Source organism: Prunus avium, chromosome 7 (assembly GCF_965620075.1).
Source record: "Prunus avium chromosome 7, drPruAviu1.hap1.1, whole genome shotgun sequence".
Lineage (NCBI taxonomy): Eukaryota > Viridiplantae > Streptophyta > Magnoliopsida > Rosales > Rosaceae > Prunus > Prunus avium.
Window position 1 is genome coordinate 35,261,705 of NC_142290.1, and position 20,723 is coordinate 35,282,427.

The following is a 20,723-nucleotide window of genomic DNA, read 5'->3' on the forward strand; positions in this document are numbered from 1 at the left end:
GCTAGCTATTTCCAGTTGGTGAATGAAGATGAATATCAACTATCTTAAGACCCTTACCTAAGTTCAAAATCTCATTTTCCATAAATCAGTAAATTAGATTATTTTAGAGTAATTTATACTATCGCTCGTATAAATATAAAAATAAAAATAAAAACACACCCACCCTTATCCCCGTAATAAAACGGCATCAATTTTATAATGCGTTTGGATGGGTTTTTGTTCCACCTGAGTTTCTGGTTCCAACAACAAAGGATCAAGGTTGACATTCTAAATTCCCTTTGCTTAATTAATTATTTTCATGATTTAATAACATTGATCCCCCCTCTAATTCTGTATTCTAAATGAGAGCCAAGGCTATGAAAGGAAATCATGGAGATTTCATATGTTGGGTTGGCAAGGAAGTTGCAGAGCTGGATTAATTTCGTGTCTACCTATTGTGCGTCTCCTTTAACACAACCACGTCTTTGTGTTTGCCACCTAGTGCTGGTTAAGCCGCCCAGCATCAGGCCCAACAACAGGCCACCTTTATATGATGGTAAAAAAAAACGACATGCCGTTTTATAGCCTAGGCCTCCTAATAACAAGTGATGAAATTTTTTCCAGTCCCGTGAGACATGTTGGATGAGATCATAAGCTTAAATATTGGTGCAGGGACTTGTAACTCACGTGATTAAGAATATTTATTCATGCATAATAAGTCCTAGGTTCAATTTTCCTCCACCATATCTCTGATTTCTCTTCTAAGAATTGAATTTGAGATTGAGTTTGGCTTAGCATGCGTTATTTTTTGGCTGGGGGCAGGCCAACAGAAGATGATGAATGAAGCACGTTATGAGGCATCCCAATCCCAGTGTGATGTGACCTAATGATCTTCAATTATTGGGAGGCTGCCACTACCACTGCCGCTTGTTGTAGCCTCCCCCATTACATTCTTTATTCTTAATGATGCATTAACAGTGGACTTCCACAAAATATCACCAAAATCCAATCATTGCATGACTCATTGTCATTGGTGATTGAGATTCATACCTATTATGTTATACACACTAGGTTTGGTCTTGCATCCATGAAAGCAAATCATGCATGTGAAGATCAGAGGCCAGTGGACAAGGAAACTTGCAGTGTTTTTTGTTTCTAGCTCAAACCATTGGCCTCCGATCTTGATTCGCATATAGCCACCTTGTGTTTGTCATTTTTCGCAAATCAAACTATGGGTTGAATTTAAATTATTTAAAGTGACAGATGCTTTTCAATGTCACCTCACCAATGAGTCTTCCATGGTTTTCTTCTCCGCGTTGTTTTGAATACAGTCACTCTGCTTAGCTGTATTTGACAGTGTTGAAAATGGGAATCTGCTTTTGGCTCAGCATAGATTGTGAATTGTGATTGCCCCACATTTTGAATTTTGCTTTTTTTTTTTTCTTACTGTTTTGTACCCAAATGAATATACAAAAAGATAAAGTTTTTTTAAGTTGAAAGAAATAAAAAAAAACTATCATGGTTGGCCCAAAAATTTCAGAAAATTAACATGTCCTCTCTCACAAGAATTGTTACACTTGATCAGAGTGGTGCTAGTTTACACCATATGCAGCCAGCCAAGGCAACTTTGACATATCTCTATTTACATTTTACACTGTGGATTTGAATGGTATGATTGATTTACATGTATGCTAATCTTTACTCTATATTCCCCTGCCTCTCTGGTGCAAGGGAGATTTTAAACCATTATTTCTATGGTTTTGGTGCACCATATTCTCTGAGTAATAATGTGGAGACTTTGGTGATTTTAGCTGATGATGCTTATGGCCTTGATGATTTTGCTGATGGTGGTTGTTCTTCTTCTTCAATTCCTTCTGTGCATCACCTTCTTTTACATCTTTAATCGAATCGGATTCGGTAGGAACTGTGTACACAAAGGCAATGGGAATGTCATCAAAATCCTTGAGGGGCTCTAAGATCTTGACCACATCACTGATTTTTGGTCTTTGTTTTGGCCGGTGGCTGATGCATTGGTAAGCCAATGCAGCAGCCATTCTGGCCCCTATTTCGGAGTATTGGCCTTCTAGTCTCGGGTCCATGATTCGGCTAAGTTTTCGGGGTTCCTTCAGCATAGGTTTTGCCCACTCTACTAGGTTCTGCTCTCTGTGAGGTCTGTTCTTGTCCACAGATCTCCTTCCTGTTAAAAGCTCCAAGAGTACCACTCCAAAGCTATACACATCACTCATTGCTGTCAAGTGACCTGAAAACAATTCAATTCCACAGAACAAGTTTAGCAAACTAATCCAAATTTGATTGATGAAGTATTTGAAGATTATTCTGAATTGGGTTGAATTTAAATTGTATGAACAATAAGTACCTGTCATGATGTATTCAGGAGCAGCATAGCCTTGTGTGCCCATGACTCTTGTAGAAACATGTGTGTCATCTCCTTCTGGACCATCTTTTGCGAGACCAAAATCTGAGAGCTTGGGAGTATAATCCTGGAAATTAAAAGAATATAAGCATTTTGACTAATTAACAAAAGGAACAAAAAAAACCTATTCCTAGGAAAAAAAGTAAACAGATTAATTTTATACTCACGGAGTCCAACAAGATGTTTGAAGCTTTGAAGTCACGATAGATAACTGGTTTCTCTGCTTCATGGAGGAAGGCGAGGCCCTTTGCGGCTCCAAGCGCAATTTTCATTCTTGTTGACCATGGCAGTGATACTGAATATCCTGTACAACAAGAAAAGAGGCATTAGTTATCTGAAAATTTGAAAGCTTCTAGAAATGCAAAATTTAGTTGTACGGAAAGTTAAACATACTTCTAAATAGCTGGTTCTCTAAGCTGCCTCTTGGCATGTATTCATACACCAGTAGCCTATGTTCATCTTCACAGCAATAGCCTATCAGCTTCACAAGGTGTGGATGCCTCAGTTGTCCAAGAAAGATCACCTCAGTCTGTAGAAAAAGAAATCAGAATCATCAAAACAGAGGATTTATGGAAAACCCAGGTAAATATAATGAGAAAATATTGTTCAAAAAGCACTCACCAGCCACTCCCTATGGCCTTGAGAACCATCCAAGTCCAAGAGCTTGACAGCCACAGGCTGGGCTGTCAAACCAGGCCTAAGCTTGTCATCAATGAACCCTTTGTGCACCGGTCCAAACCCGCCTTCACCGAGAAAGTTGCTGGAGGAGAAGCTCTGTGTGATCACCTTTAGCTCCCCGAGTGTAAAGATGTGAAGATTAGACCCTGCTAGAGATATGGAGAGGTCCTCTGAAAATGTTGAGCTTGGATTGCTCAAATCAGATAGAGAAAGCCTCTGGAATGAGGTCTGTTTTGCTACCACTTTCTTGCTAGCCCTTGATGATGGGCGCTCAGACTTGTAGCAATATGGGACAATGGATCTCCATGTGAGTTTCTTGACTGCCATTCTTAATGAAAATGCTTCAAACTAGTGAGGATTTCCCAGACTGAAATGTTTGCACAAGTTTGTTGTTGTTGTTGTTCTTCTTCTTCTTCTTCTTCTTCTTGTTTTAGGGTGAAGTTTTTGGGTTTTTGAAGAATGAAAGAACTTGGTTAGAAGAAATGAGAAGAGATGGTGCCAATGAGAAATGATATGGAAGACTTTAAAGGAGAGGACAAGGCCTAATATTCAAAATCACCAACTGCCCTCCAAACCAAACATAGAGAAAGAGGTCCGCAACTTCTTTCTATCAACCCTTTTGAAATTTTCTATAGTTTCTGTGACATTCTCTGCATCACTCTATCTATACAACATGGAATTTTTCCACCTTGTTATATATTTATAGATTGCAGATTTAGGCATTACTTTATTATTTTATAAATGGGGACAATAAGTCCTTAGTCCACATAGTTGGTTCTAAGACTAAAATGACACGGTTACCCTCTCCTTGACCCCTGACTTTTAACCATGAGGCTGAAAATAATAGAAAAAAACAAAGGAACACTGTGTGCTTTTGAATGTATGATTAAAAATTACAATTAAGAGCCAATATGGTCTAGCCCAATGGAAAAGGGCATTGACCTACAGACAAGAGGTCTCAATTTCGAACCCTCATAGCATCTTAGTTGTGTGTGTGAGAAATCATCATTCCATTTAGTTTAGATTATCGCTTATACTCTTTAAAAAAATTACAATTAAGAATGAATTCTTTTAGTTTTTTAATGACTCATTTGTTTTCTGTAATTGGGTGGGATGATGGATTGTAAAGCATTAGCACCCTTATAATATCCTTTTCTGAAAATTAACAAAGCCGCAGAGGAAGAAAAGGTCCCAAAAAAAACAAAAGCAATCCAGCTAGTATATTGAAAACTTCGCAAGAAAAACAAAGAAAAATTCAGCTGTTTCACACTAGATAAGGTATGAAATTGAGTTTCCTAGTAGTTTAGAATTTAGACTTTGTGAGGAAAAAAAAAGAGGTTGGTCTAGTTGCAATAGAGCTTAGCTTCCAGAACATTGGACTTGAAGAAAATGCATTTTTCCCCCAAAAAGCATTACCAAACCCTCATCAGTGCGTCACCCTAAGGCAGAAAGTGAGCACAAAAGTTTAATATCAATCCAATTAGATAACCATCTGGTTTTTATGGAGTTTGGGCAGATCAGATAGATGGTCATGATTGTTTATGTTGACCTTATCGAGATCAAAGGTGGGGTCCTCTTGTGGGGTGGTTGAGGTGTCATAGCGTAGCATTAAGCTAATGACTTTGTTAATCTTGTTTTAAACAAGTGTTTTTAAACTGATTAATACAAGATGTCACAAGGGAAGAGGGATTAGAGGTGTGGGGGACATTATTTCTGTCGTCACTTTATGAAAGTCAATGGGCATTGTCGTCTTTTGGGACCAGAAAGAATATGTCATTGGCTTTTCATCATCAGAAACTTGGAAAGCATGAATACGAGATTATTAAAGCTGGTTTTGATTCATAAAAAGTTGATCTTCTTTGACTTTTGTATCAGTAAAAATAAAGGGAAAAGATGTTTGAATTGAAGTCAATGCGTAAAAAATAAGGTTTTTATTGGAGGGTTTTTCCTCATTAAACTAACCAAATGTGTGCGTTCACCATCACCCTTAAAGGTAACACCTGTCTCATAAGTGCAATTAGCTGCTAATTAAATATTTAATTTATTGTGTAAGTAATTATATATTTTTTTTTAAATTTTGAAAACCTAGTTTATAATCTCCAACTAGTGACCTCATGGGTGCAGCTAGCATTTTTTTTATTATAAAAATTCTAAAATTGCATTCATAATTCAACTAAAAAAGTCACTTGCCACAAAGGACCAATACAATAACAGAGCGATTTAATATCAAAATTAAGGCATTCTAGCATTTAGCAACTAGAAGCAAATAAAATTAATCCAAATTTGTGATAAATAAGACAGTCTTGCTGCCCTAACCCTAAGCCTCCTCCCCTAGGCAATGATCAACCCATGTGTCCCTCAAAAGATGAAGGCAGCTAATCATGATAAATTAATGCCCACTTCCCCTGGTTAATCCTATTTAATTAATAAGTTAATACTGACCTTCAAATTTTAATCAAGTCTTTAACAATAGTGCTCATTCATGCATCCACACACTAAACATATAATGTATAATAATCACGTGAGCAAATACGAAAATAATATGTTAATTTTTCAAATGGTCAAGAATTAGAATTTAGAATAATGTGGACAGCAAATATTCAATCAAACATCAAACTACAACTGCCCCTACCTTCTCTTTGGAAATGGGTTTTTACCAGACAACCAAAACACAAATCAAATTCTTGAAATCGTATGCAGTTATGCATATTTCATTGACTTCATGATGATCATTATCATTTTCTTCTCGAAGTTTCCAAAACCCTAATATTCTTGAAAATAAAAAAACTACACAGAAAACAAAATATATAAAAAGATATAATGAAGCACCTAATAATGGAATAATAATTAGTAGTGGGTCGATGGTCGGTTTATGATATCGTCACAGGCCCTGTGGGATTATGGTAAGCATGTTAAATTTGGCCATCAGTTCAACAACCAGAGACTCAGTGCATGCAGTTATTGCCTAATATTTGAAGTCTGACTTTTTCAATGAAACCGAGTACAAATTAAGGGCATGCTGCATATAAACACATACGTGTGCTGCAACCCAAACTTTGATTTTGTTAGGCAACAGAATCTCATATTACGTATCTGTAATAACGTCCGCATATGAGAAAATCTATATGTATATTATGAGTGTGTTTATAGGAACTATATAATCAACACGCAGTGTAATAACGTCCGCATATGAGAAAATCTATATGTATATTATGAGTGTGTTTATAGGAACTATATAATCAACACGCAGTGTAATAACGTCCGCATATGAGAAAATCTATATGAATATTATGAGTGTGTTTATAGGAACTATATAATCAACACGCAGTGTAATAACGTCCGCATATGAGAAAATCTATATGTATATTATGAGTGTGTTTATAGGAACTATATAATCAACACGCAGTGAAACTGTGTCGGAGTCAAAAGTCAACCATCCACTAGCATTTCTTTATTTGTTTTCTTTCTTCTTTTCTTTTCTTTTGAAGAAACACTTACATAGGTTTTTGTTTTTTGGTTCGAAAGAAATATATACAAAGCTTCATTTGGTCTCTTGGTGTGTGTTGTGTCACGTTCTAAACCGTGTGAGCAGTCAGCGAATTTGTAATGTGTACGTAGGTTTTGTATGTATACCTTTGTGTGCAAGAACGGTCCACTCCATGCCTTTCTGCCCAAGTAGAGGATGAAAAGGAGGAGGGGAAATTTATTAGAATTTCGAGTGTGAGTGATGTTAACATAACATTATCTTTCTGAGTTTTACACTTTGAATGATGGAGAAATTATGGGTTGTTTAGAAGTATGCATGACATCAATTGTCTCGTCTCCAAGTATGAATTCTCAGGTCACTCACCAACTTATTGGGATTGGGGATGAAAGAATAATACTACTATTATTATATTTGTATACCACATTCTCATATCACTTTATGTGGCAGATGAGGTGGACAACCACATTAATTAAAAATATTTAACATTTTCTTTTCTTTTATAATTTATTAACACTTTTAAAAAAACTGCTAATTAAACTTTCTTTATTAAAATACATTTTATTGATTTAATTGATGTGGTCATATGATATGGACATGCCACATCATGTGGTATAGAAATATGAGATAAAAATGTGATAAGTGTAGCATAACTCGGGAACGATAATGACAAGGAGATGTGGTTGGTACACTTATCACATCTATGGATTCTTGGTGAATGGAAACATAGGAGGGCCCAAAGCGCATGGTTGGGCTTCATGCAAGGTTTGATAATGAAGATAAAATATGGGCTTTGTTTATGTTGGGTTCTTGGTGAATGGAAACATAGGACCACTTTGGATCGTCAGAGAGGCTGAGGTCCAAGATCCGTATGATAAAATAATATCAACCAAAAATCTGCTTACCAAAAATTGGATTATTTATAGTCTCATGGCATCTCTTCTCCTTATGAAGACAAAGATGTTTTGTTTGATTCCTAATTTCGTTGTATTCCTTGGAAGTAGATTAGTGGAGTGAATTTTGTATCATAGAAAAAAAAATCATGTAAATTTAGAACGAGAAACGAACTTTTAACAAATTCAAAAAATTTCACCGAACAAACAAAGTTATATTAACAAAGGACTCGCTAGTGTGTGCTAGTTTGGAGCAATTGTTCCTTTAGACAATGTCCTGAGTTTGAATTATAACATTCATATAGTGTGTGTGAGTTTAATATATTATCGCCCATTTCAATAAAAAGAAATCCTTAAAAAAAAATTATTACACTAAAAACGATAATTCTATCAGCAGGATTTTGAATATTCTAAGAGCATCTCTAGCGCAGGAGAAGAACCGGGCAAAAGGCCCCCCTCGCAAGCCCAAGCAGCTCCAGCGCTGCAGCCTGCAGCCCGGTTTGGCGTGGGTCCCACCAGCCCGGGCAAGCCCAGGGGCAGGTTTTGCCTGGGCTTCAAACCGAGTTTTGTGACGTCATGCTGACGTCACGCTGATGTCAGCGAGCAAAAAAATATTTTAAAAAATTCAAAAAATATCCAAAAAATTTTCAAATTTTTTTTCTAAATACCAAAAAATTATAGATGCTTTCCCTATGTTTGTACCATATCTGACCCTCCACTCATACAACGACACGTGGATCAGAGAAGCTCACCCAAGTACCCAAGGCCTCGAACAATCGGCATCGGCTACCGATGACATTGTCTCAAAGCTGCAAACAACCGATACAGGCCCAGCTCGTCTACAATCGGCACCCCATACCGATTGTACATAATCAGCCTTGAAGCACCCGCCCAAAATATCTAAGGACTCGTGTCAACCTCACAGGGCCCTCCCACGAGTCCCACATCGGAAATGAACACCACAAGCATCCCAAATGCCCTCTATAAATACACCCCTTCACCATCAACAAAGGGGTAAGACTTTTCAGCTTGACTTTTATACTACTATATAATCAACAGCAAGAGCTCTTAAAAACAATCTTACTCGAGCATCGGAGGGTCTTAGGCTGGTTCCACACCGGTTCCATAGACTTTACGAGCTTCGCTTATCTTCTATTCAGGATCAGCATCCAAGGACAGGAAGAATCGGCATCCAACACCCAATCGATCACTTGATCGTCCATCCCACTTGTAAGTTGCACTCATCTCTATCTATTCAAGATTTAGCGCCAACAGATTGGCGCCGTCTGTGGGAAACGACACAAAACGCTATGTCGTTCTCCTTCACGAGTGCTCTCGGCACCCTTTTGAGCCATGCCCTCGGCACCTCCTACAATCGGCCTTCGGCACCCTTGCATCATTCGGCGCGTGCGATGTCTTCACATCCCCCCAATGATCCGGCATCTGCCTTCGGCCTACGGCGCCTTTGCATCATTCGGCGTGTGCGATGTCTTCACATCCCCCCAATGATTCGGTATCTGCCTTCGGCCTTCGGCGCCCTTGCATCATTCGGCGCGTGCGATGTCTTCACATCCCCCCAATGATTCGGTATCTGCCTTCGGCCTTCGGCGCCCTTGCATCATTCGGCGCGTGCGATGTCTTCACATCCCCCCAATGATTCGGTATCTGCCTTCGGCTTACGGCGCCCTTGCATCATTCGGCGTGTGCGATGTCTTCACATCCCCCCAATGATTCGGCATCTGCCTTTGGCCTTCGGCACCCATCATCATTTGGCGCGTGCGATGTTTTCACATCCCCCCAATGATTCGGCATTTACCATCGGCCTTCGGCACCCATCATCATTTGGCGCGTGCGATGTCTTCACATCCCCCCAATGATTCAGCATCTGCCTTTGGCCTTCGGCACCCATCATCATTCGGCGCGTGCGATGTCTTCACATCCCCCCAATGATTCGGCATCTGCCTTTGGCCTTCGGCACCCATCATCATTCGGCGCGTGCGATGTCTTCACATCCCCCCAATGATTCAGCATCAGCCTTCAGCATCAGCTTCAGCCATGCCGAACGGCACCTTCTAGGAGACACTTCTCCAGCGCCTTTTCTCAAAGCCATCAGCCTTCGGCCATCAGCTTCGGCCATCAGCTTCAGCCTTCGGCCATCAGCTTCGGCCATCAGCTTCAGCCTTCGGCCATCAGCCAACGGCCATCAGCTTCAGCCATGCCGAACGGCACCTTCTAGGAGACACTTCTCCAGCGCCTTTTCTCAAAGCCATCAGCGTCGGCCATCAGCTTCGGCCATCAGCCTTCGGCCATCAGCTTCGGCCATCAGCTTCGGCCATCAGCCTTCGGCCATCAGCTTCGGCCATCAGCTTCAGCCTTCGGCCATCCGCCTTCGGCCATCAGCTTCAGCCATCAGCTTCAGCCTTCGGCCATCGGCACATCATGCCGTCTCTTTCCAAGCTCGCTCGTTCGGGCACTTGGGGGACTACATACCACATCGGCAACAATGAGACCATCGAGCCCGGGTCAGAATGCCGAAGACATATTCAAGTCCCCAACCGAGAAGCTTCTCAATCGGCAACTTGGGGGACTACTGTTTGTACCATATCTGACCCTCCACTCATACAACGACACGTGGATCAGAGAAGCTCACCCAAGTACCCAAGGCCTCGAACAATCGGAATCGGCTACCGATGACATTGTCTCAAAGCTGCAAACAACCGATACAGGCCCAGCTCGTCTACAATCGGCACCCCATACCGATTGTACATAATCAGCCTTGAAGCACCCGCCCAAAATATCTAAGGACTCGTGTCAACCTCACAGGGCCCTCCCACGAGTCCCACATCGGAAATGAACACCACAAGCATCCCAAATGCCCTCTATAAATACACCCCTTCACCATCAACAAAGGGGTAAGACTTTTCAGCTTGACTTTTATACTACTATATAGTCAACAGCAAGAGCTCTTAAAAACAATCTTACTCGAGCATCGGAGGGTCTTAGGCTGGTTCCACACCGGTTCCATAGACTTTACGAGCTTCGCTTATCTTCTATTCAGGATCAGCATCCAAGGACAGGAAGAATCGGCATCCAACACCCAATCGATCTCTTGATCGTCCATCCCACTTGTAAGTTGCACTCATCTCTATCTATTCAAGATTTAGCGCCAACACCCTATAAATACATAACAATTTTATTCACTTTCTAAATTGTTTATATTTTGTTGCATAATATTTTTTTCCTTTCTTGCCTTAGACTTGCCCTAGACTTAGCCCTTGTGGGTGGAACCACAAATGCAAAGGCTGACACTATTCAAGTGAATAGTGGCAGCCCTTGCTTGCCATTGCCTTAGACTTAGCCCTTGTGGGTGGAGATGCTCTAATGGTCCAAGATAATGAAGATTCTCTGGTCACCAAACCATATGTTAATTTCAAACCAACTAATGGACAAAAAGCGCATGTCGATGAATCTAGACTGAAGAAATAGAGGGATGAATTCATGCACCAAAAACCAAAGAATTAATGGATGTATTCAAATCATTTTATTTAGTGGTTGAAAATAATTATCTTCGAGATATTTACAAAAATTATTTTAAAAAATCCATCTACATGTTTAGATATTGGTATGTGAGGAAGTACTAAGTACCACGCTATTTTTTTCTTCATAATTTTCCTTCTTTGGTGACAAATTAATTTCATGAAGGTTTAAGAGTGAATAACATATGACCGAGGGGTTTACCTCAATGGTGAGGTCCCTCCTCTTTTTCATCCATTCGAATCCCAGGAAAAGTGCCCCACTACCCAATTGCTGTGATTCATAAGAAAAAAAGAAGAAGAAGTGAATGACATATAGAAAGTTTCAACTCGAGTGATAGAACACTTATTTCGTTCAAACTCTCATTGCTACAAGTTATGGTGAATAAAAAAGAAGGAAAAAAATTGGCCACATAAATCATATAAAATATCTAATTCACTTACATTTTCAAATATTGACATTTTCGTCAATGTCTGTAATTGCTTAAAAGATTGTTTTTATAATTGACACCGATGTGTAAAATGCATCATGCATGACAACATTTTCTGTGATAAGGATTTAGGTAGAATAGAAATTGGTCGATTGATTTCGATATCCGATCACTTATATGAAAACACCTAGAAAACTGAAAAGTCTTGGGAATTTTAGAAATTTTAATGACGTCTCGATACATATTTATTTTGTAGGTCCTCACTGGTTGTCCAATCCCTTTTGTTGGGCCCAATTCTCATTGATATTTCATACCATTGGTTTGTTTTACTATCCAACATCATTTTCATGATGTCCCATATCTTCTTTTTTTTGGTAAAATCAATGGCTCTTCTTTGAAGATGGACAAAATAGTGATGGTGGTATATATATTATTATTATTATTATTATTATTATTTTTTGTGGACAAACTGGTACTTGAATAAAACCAGGGTGCAAACAAAGCACCAAATACAAACAGGCAGGATTCCATCAATTTGACAATAAAAACAAACAAATGTTTAACTGCTTCAATTATTGAGCGTAGAGAGGGAGAGAGAGCAGTTAGGCAAGTCGTCATTATTTACATAAATATCTTCAAATTGGTACCTTCATTTAAGGGTAATTTGGTAATTTTATTTTCCCAAAAGGAAGCACGGACAACCTTTATTGAAAATCAAGAGATATAAAATGGGGGATTATGGAGCTTGACTTAGATTCATAGAATCAACTAACAGGACGTCCTGAATAAAGTCAGAGGTACTTCTATCCAAAACAAAGAATACTCCTTAACCAAACCAAACCTTGCCAATCTATGTGCAACATTATTGGCTTCTGTAGGAGCAAATTGGAAAATAAATTTGGGGACTTGTTGTAAGAGACATATAACATCTTTAAAAATCTGCCCCATTGATTTGGTTTTTACACTAAAATAGTGTAAATTGAATTCAACAACAATTAGTTTGGTTTGATTGAGTTCAACTCGGTTTGGTCTATTGAAAACCTGCCTATATTAATTTTATTTAAAAAAAAATAAATTTGATTATCACAATTTACTATCATATTTCAACATGCACATTGATATCAGTCATTTAATACCAAAACTAAAATCTCTAGCACATTCAAATTTGACATCATCTATAAATTTCTCTTTGACATATAACACCAAACCAAACTGGCCACTAAATGAATCAGTTTGGTTCAGTTACGTAACTAATTTAAAGCTTTAAACTTAACCATTCATTTCAAATTATGATGTTACGTTAGTTCGGTGTCCAATTAAAGTCCGCACGAACAAAATCAGACTAGATTTAGTCTTAGATTCACTTCATAAGATATCTAATAATATTGTAAATCACCTTTAAGCATTTCTGTAATTTTATAACGAGATATTCGATAGTTTTATCGTGATTGTTTTGTGAATTGGTAAATCAAAATGCAATATTCATGTTTCAAACGTAAAGTAAACAAAACTATAAATAAATAAAAAAGGGAAAATGCGTTTGCGATACAAGCGTTAAACAGAGACGGCTCAAAAAGCTTCAGGTCATGCCGTACGTCATCGACAACGGGACCAGAAGCCTAAAAGCATGCCAAAGTAAAGTAAATTACCACATACGTATGGAATTGCCCAAGGTACCCGCAGCCACAGTAACGTGGCAACTGTTGATTGGGTAGCTTCGTACAATAAGAAGCCCAATCAGTGCACTCCCAGCCCCAGAGAGACCCTCGTGACCTCAGATATTCAATAACAAGAATCTCCATCGATCTTCTCTCCTCCAACATACCACGGTTGTCGGAGAACAACAACAATGGCTCGCGTGACGCTGGTCTTGTCCGCCGCCTTGGTCCTGGTGGCGATCAGCTGCAGCGCAGCAACATCGAGCTTCGACGAGTCCAACCCCATCAGATTGGTGTCGGACGGCCTCCGTGAGCTGGAGCAGCAAGTCGTCCAAGTCCTCGGCAACTCTCGCTGCGCCCTCCACTTCGCCCGCTTCGCTCACCGGTGAGTGGGCCTCCCACACCCAGCACTCCGTCCCTCATGACCGTCCGATCAAAACAGAGATTGAATTCGTTTCTGAAGTCATGAGCTGTCGTTTTAGTTAATTAACTTTGTTTTTGTTTGTGTTAATGAAGGTACGGGAAGAAGTATGAGAGCGTGGAGGAGATGAAGCTGCGGTATGAGATTTTCTCGGAGAATAAGAAGCTGATTCGATCCACAAACAAGAAGGGCTTGCCTTACACTCTTGCTGTCAATCGTAATAATATTCTAAAGCCACCCTTTTCAATTTTTACTCTGTTTTTAGTTCATAATAATAATAATAAAATAAAATAAAGAGAATAGAGTAATATTTTGGGATTTGGGTTTTGATTGTGTGGTTGCGTCGATGAATCGATGACGCTTCAGGGTTTGCTGATTGGAGTTGGGAAGAGTTCAGAAGGCAGAGGTTGGGAGCTGCCCAGAACTGCTCTGCCACCACAAAGGGCAGCCACAAGCTCACTGATGCCGTTCTTCCTGAATCGGTATACTGAAAGCTTAAGCTTTCTTCTTCTTTTTTAATGGACAGCCAAGACCCAGGTCTCAAATTCTTTTATTATATTTGTTTCCGTGTGTGTACAGAAAAACTGGAGAGAAGAAGGCATAGTGACCCCAGTTAAAGACCAAGGTCACTGTGGATCTTGCTGGACATTCAGGTTAGTTTAATTAGCTTAAGTACTTTTAGATCATAGGTAAATGAAATGTGTGCTAATTATGTGCTTCTAGTGTTAACATAAATATGTGGTGGCTGCTGCAGCACCACTGGGGCTCTTGAGGCAGCTTATGTGCAGGCATTCGGAAAGCAAATCTCTCTCTCTGAGCAGCAGCTTGTGGATTGTGCTGGAGCTTTCAATAACTTTGGCTGCAATGGTGGGTTGCCATCTCAAGCTTTTGAGTACATCAAATACAATGGCGGTCTCGACACCGAGGCTGCATATCCTTACGTTGGAACCGACGGGGCGTGCAAATTTTCAGCTGAAAATGTTGGTGTCCAAGTGCTCGACTCTGTCAATATTACCCTGGTAAGAGCCTAGTAGGAATGAAAAAAGAAAAATTAAAGAACTTGTTATTTCGACACGCTAATCCGACTGAAATTAGTTGATATAAGTACTTTTGAGATGTTTTAAGTTGAAGGAGCGCAGCTTCTAATTGTTATAGGGAAAATTATGCAGGGTGATGAACAAGAACTAAAGCATGCAGTTGCGTTTGTGCGTCCAGTCAGCGTCGCCTTTCAGGTGGTCCAAAGTTTCCGATTTTACAAATCTGGAGTCTACACCAGTGACACTTGTGGCAGGAGTCCCATGGTGAGTTTTAATTTCAGATTAGGTGAATGAGGTAGAGTAGCCTTAATCTATGCTTATTTATCAAATTAAGTAAAATGTTAACCTAATTGATCTCCTATCTTTTGTTTGTCAGGATGTGAACCATGCTGTTCTTGCAGTTGGGTATGGAGAAGAAGGCGGTGTCCCCTTCTGGCTCATCAAGAACTCTTGGGGAGAAAGCTGGGGTGACAATGGCTACTTTAAGATGGAGTTTGGGAAGAACATGTGCGGTAAGTTTTCCGGTTAACTTTGGATTATGTTCTTGGCTGGGAATTTAAGTGCAGAGTCTTACTGATTTCGATGATCTGGATTGCAGGTGTTGCAACATGTGCATCGTACCCGATTGTTGCTTGAATCGGAAGAATTGGTGGCCTTGCTGTGGATATGTAATACAAAATTCGTCTTGTTTCAGTCTGGGATGTTGTACTGATGGAGTAGTAGGTTTCCAGCTTGAAGATGAAGAAGGGTTATTTTTTTATGGTGATTGTAATGTTTCAGTCTTGCTGCACAAAATAAGATACAAGACTTTACTTATTTACGGCCAGTGTAATGATAAGCAACAAAGACCTCTGTTTAAATTATCTTGCCACTACACCAAAAGATATCAATCTAGTATTGTTTAATTTAATGCTTGATGCTGTTTATATGTCATGGAATTTAATCCTTTAGAAAAGTAAATTAGGGTGATGTTCATGTTTCCTCACGATAATACCCATCTAGATTATTGCGAAGTATGACTGACAGACTTTGCTTTTCTCATTTAAATTTATTTTTCCTTTTAAGATGAAGGGTCGCAAGAACAACAAAGTCAAGTTCCCACCATCGCAAGCAACTTAGATCGTTAGAATCAAAGCTCGGCCGGCCAATAAGTTGTAAAATTCTGATATCTATATATATATTTTTTTCCTTTGGCATGATAAAGTTCGGATTTTTTTTTTTTTGGTTCTAAGGGAGCCGAAGCTCATAAACAAAACTACATAAACAAACTTCTAGGTCTAGCAACCCTACAAGTCTTCCGGTAGATAATGTCCAAACCCTTCAAGCACACCCTCTCAAAAACAACACCCCAAATCTAGTTTTGAGCTCAGAGCTACCAATTTATCCGCAAGGCAATTTTCTTCTCTATATTTATGAGAAATACTGCAATCTTTGGACCTAAGCATCTTCTGGCAGCTAGTCACCAAACTGTAATATGGATGCTCTTCCTCCAACTTTGAAGAAAGTATTTGCACAACAATTTGAGAATCATATTCAATATCAAGTGGGAACCATTCCTTGTGGCACGCCAAAACAATTCCATGGTAAAGAGCCCATAATTCAGCTTGCAGAACTTGCCCAAAGCCCATGTTTGCAGAGAAGCCACCAACCCAAGCACCAGAGTAATCTCTGACAACGCCCCAGCTCCAATGGCACCATCCTCAAATCTACAGCCATCAGTGTATAATTTTAATTTGTATCTGCCCTCCGGAGGAGGTTGCCCTAAACCCTAAAATTCTGATTTTTGGCTTCAAACAGAATCACCAATTCTAGGAAACCCTATTGGGAGATCCATCATCTTTTTCTTTAATTTATTTTATAATAAAAATTCCTTTCATTAGGCTTCCGTTGTCATGGTTAACTTTAATCCTTTATTTCACTTCTTCCAATTTATGTATTGCTCAAAGTTTAAATCCAGAACTGACAACACTGCACCGTGAATCTAAACTTAAAAGCCAAAAAGAAAAGAAATAGCTGAGAGTACATATTTTGTGAGGTATTAGATTCAATGGAATGAAATTCATACAACAGCAACTTCTCGGGTAATGCGGCAAAGCATCCTCGGTGCTGGTGGCAATGATTTTCATAATTTAGAAGAATCATTTGCATGCCATCAATATGAAACGAGACGAGCAAATCAATTATGACATAGGCACTTGCTGATACGTTTGAAGTAATTAACATGGACAAGCATGCACAAAAATTATTCTATGCGAAGTGATTTGTTCAGCTTATGAAGCTCTGTAATTCCTCCCTCCCACTTCCCTTTGCCTTGCCATGACACTAGATCCATGGTGGCTGATAAGCCGGAACATGAACAAGTATAACCTTGCGGAGTGTAGGGCTGGCCTATCGAAGAATTGTATCGTTGAGCAAAAGTTGTATAGCAAGGCTAATATACAGTCTCGACTAAAAATGAACATGGGCAAAGCACTTACTAGTTGGCGACTCATTTGTGTCACAAACTGCCCGTGCTTCATTCTGATACTTGAACTACCATTGTGGGAGGATCTTGTCCAACCACTGCAAGCAGTGTTCCAATTCCACTTTCGTGGTAGAGCTTCAATCAAACAGCCACTGTAATTTTTGCATTTGCTCTCAAATGATCAGCTCTTTGTGAAGGTGACATACCCAAATTCAGATCCTTATATGCAATTGTCTTAATGTGATGGGCTTGATTAGGCATCCCAGCCTTCATGAGGCAAGATATCAAAGAATCTGCAGTGATGTTGTCTGGGGCACATCCAATTGCCAACATCCTTTTAAAGTTGTTAATTGCCTCTGACATTCTCCCTTTCATACAATTCCCGAGTATGAGAATGGTAAATGTCACTTTATCAGGGCTACATCTCTTCTCCTCCATCTCTGCCACAATTAGGTTTGCCTCATCAACATTGCCAGCCTTACAAAATCCATCTATCACAGGGTTATATATAAAAGGTCGTGGAATGACATTACTCCACTTCAATTGCCTCAGAAACTCACGCGCCTCCTGTATTCTATTCTCCTTGCACAAAGCATTAATAAGGACAGAGAACGTATATGCACTTGGAGATACATTTTTTGCATTCATCTCTTGCCAAAGCTTTAATCCCTGACTCAGTTTCCCAGCTCGACAATAGCCATCAATTAGGGAAGTGAAGGTTATAACATCCGGATGATAACCATGAAAGAGCATTTTCTCATACATAGCAAGTGCAGAAATCATGTTACCAGACTTACCAAATCCATCAATCAATGCATTAAAAGTAACAGAAGTTGGTCCAACTCCAGAATTATTCATCTCATCAAAAAGAACAGAGGCCTCCTCCATCTTACCCAATTTGCAGTAGCCTGATATGACTGACGTAAAAGTTATAACATCCGGTGAAAGTTCGATTCTTGACTGAACCTCCTTGAGTAAACGACACCCTCTATCTACCTTATTAGCCCTACAAAGTCCACTAATTAGTGTGTTATATGTAACGATATCAGGGAAACAACCAAAACTCTCCATATCACTGAAAAACTCAAAAGCCTTATCAATTTCTCCAATTCGGCATAAACCTCCAATTAGAATATTGAAAGTCCAACTATCTGGACGACAATGCGAACCCATATGCTTTCTAAATAAGCAAACAGCCTCCTCTACTTTATTCTGCTTAACCAACACATTGAACAAGTTATTGTACACAAAAGGAGACAATCTAACCTCACCCCAGTGAACCTCATCAAGAAGTTTCACAGCGTTATCTAACTTGCCCATTTGGGCATAGGATGATACCAATAGTTCTACAATCGAATCATCAGGCGTATGAACGTCACTCCTCATGTAATCAAACACCAACTTAGCAGAATCTTGAAGACCAATTTGACATAGAGACCTCAAAAGAAAATTGTACGTCCATACACCATGGTTAACACTCAAACTGAGCCTACTAAGCTCAAAGAACTTCAACCCCAGTTTCGGATTGTTGAGCCGCCTAATAACCTCGAAAGCAATAGAAGGCGTCAAGTTCTTACTAAGATAACCCAAGTAAGAATCCAAAGCATGCGAGCGAACAAAGAGAGTGCAAACAACCTTAACAAACCAAGCCTCTGGGTTTGATATTACCTCTATTTGAGGTCGAGCTCCTCCATGGGCAAGACTGTGGAAATGGGAAATGGCGATCTTGGAGGCTCGAACCCAAAAGGTGGGACGGGCTGTGAAGAACAAGAGGGTCATCTGCACCGCCACGCCATCACTTGTCTCAGCTCTGCTCTCGTAGATATTTTTAATGACAATCCTTGTCTGGGTTTGATTCGTTTGACCAGGTTTTCTTACAGGTCGCCCGGAAATCGAATTGGGTTTTGGATTCGGATCCTTAGTCTTCATGGAGATGACGAAAAACCCAACAATGTCAGCATAGCAATCCAAACCCTCATTGACAAGTTAGGGTGAAATTAATCGGAGCAATTCATAAAAGATGAAATGAAGGAAAACCCAAAAACCAGAAATGGAGGATGATGCAGAAAGCCTGAAATTTGGCTCATTTTTCTGAAGCTGTGATGGCTCTGCCTTAGGGTTTATCACTGGGGATTTTTGTTGGAGCTTGTCTCACCGACCAGTTAAGGTAACATTACCCATCTTTGAGACTTAGGCTGTGGCTCTTTGGGCCCAAATATTAAGCCCAATGCTTTGATACTTAAACAATAGGCAAAAAGTTAATTTTGGTCCATGTTGTTTGTCATGATTTAACACTTTAGTGTCGTAATTTTAATTTTGTCAATTTTATTCGCATAGTTTTAATTGGTAAAAAGTTAATTTTGGTTTCTGTAGTTTGTCGATTTATCACTTTATGTCAAATTTTGTGCTCAAAACATGATGGAATTGAAGAATTTGACCAATTTTATAAGGTCTCCTTGAATTGGTCGGTTTTAAAACTATGGGCTCGTTTGGTACACGGGACTGTCTTGGCATGGACTATGCTTAGGGACTGTCTTGGCTTGGCTTGGCTTGGTCTAAGTTGGATAACACTTATCATGCGTTTGGTGTACGCTTGGACTAGGACTAGATTTTTTATTTTTTATTTCAAAACTACCTATGTATATGTATATATGTATAAATACATATATTATGTATGTATATATATATATATATATATGTACACATACATGTATATACATGTATATATATATTATAAAATACATATATATATATTATATTATAAAATACATATATATATATATATTATATTATAAAATACATATATATATATATATATATATGTATTATACCCATGTATATATGTATATTTTATATATTTATGTATAACATATATATATATATATATATATACATTATACATATATAATATATGTGTATATAGGTGTATATATGTATATTATAATATATACATGGGTATAATACATACATATATATATATATATATATGTATTTTATAATATATATATATATATATATGTATTTTACAATATATTATATATATTGTAATATACATCTATACATGTATATACATGTATATGTATATACTAGTATATATATATAATATACATACATGGGTATATATACATGTATATGTATATAATATACATATATATACATGTATATGTATATAATATACATATATATATACATGTATATACATGTATATATATATATATATATATATAATATACATATATATATATATATGTATATTATATATATACACGTATGCTATATTATATATATAATATATGTATAATATATGTATATTATATTATAATATATATTACATATATACACGTATGCTATTATTATAATATTAATATGTATATGTGTATATGGGTATATTATAATAATAATATACATGTATATATATATATATATATATGATATATTTATGTGTATATACATGTATATATGTACATTATAGTATATGTGTAAGTAAGTTTAATAATAATAATATATGTTATTAATTTTACAATATAATATATGCATTTTATACATTGGTCACCATTAGGACTAGCTAATCCTCCCTTTCCACATGGGATTAGTAGTCCCCTCCTAAGGAGGTGTTTTTGGTGGGCCCGGTATTAGCAATCCCATCTAAGACTAGGATTAGATAAAACAAACATGATACTAAATTTAGTCCAAGCCAGTCCAAGCCAATCC

The 20,723-nt window shown here is 38.3% G+C and overlaps 3 protein-coding genes across 3 annotated transcripts; 1 reads left to right on the forward strand and 2 right to left on the reverse strand.

Moving 5' to 3' along the window:
* Positions 1-1,513: 1,513 nt before the first annotated feature.
* On the reverse strand, positions 1,514-3,765 carry RIPK (Protein kinase superfamily protein). The gene is made up of 5 exons (XM_021949242.2): positions 3,035-3,765; positions 2,807-2,942; positions 2,581-2,717; positions 2,357-2,480; positions 1,514-2,239 (listed from the first exon to the last, which is right to left on the reverse strand). The coding sequence occupies exons 1-5, from the start codon at positions 3,416-3,418 to the stop codon at positions 1,683-1,685; spliced, it is 1,338 nt and encodes a 445-aa protein (XP_021804934.2). The 5' UTR covers positions 3,419-3,765; the 3' UTR covers positions 1,514-1,682.
* Positions 3,766-13,173: 9,408 nt separating this feature from the next.
* On the forward strand, positions 13,174-15,458 carry LOC110749196 (thiol protease aleurain). Its single transcript, XM_021949243.2, has 8 exons — positions 13,174-13,475; positions 13,607-13,728; positions 13,878-13,993; positions 14,091-14,164; positions 14,266-14,530; positions 14,681-14,812; positions 14,925-15,060; positions 15,147-15,458. Exons 1-8 carry the CDS (start codon positions 13,282-13,284, stop codon positions 15,182-15,184), a joined length of 1,077 nt encoding a protein of 358 aa, XP_021804935.1. The 5' UTR covers positions 13,174-13,281; the 3' UTR covers positions 15,185-15,458.
* Positions 15,459-16,562: 1,104 nt separating this feature from the next.
* LOC110749194 (Pentatricopeptide repeat (PPR) superfamily protein) lies at positions 16,563-19,166 on the reverse strand. Its single transcript, XM_021949241.2, has 2 exons — positions 17,026-19,166; positions 16,563-16,936 (listed from the first exon to the last, which is right to left on the reverse strand). Exon 1 carries the CDS (start codon positions 18,939-18,941, stop codon positions 17,154-17,156), a length of 1,788 nt encoding a protein of 595 aa, XP_021804933.1. The 5' UTR covers positions 18,942-19,166; the 3' UTR covers positions 16,563-16,936; positions 17,026-17,153.
* Positions 19,167-20,723: the final 1,557 nt, after the last annotated feature.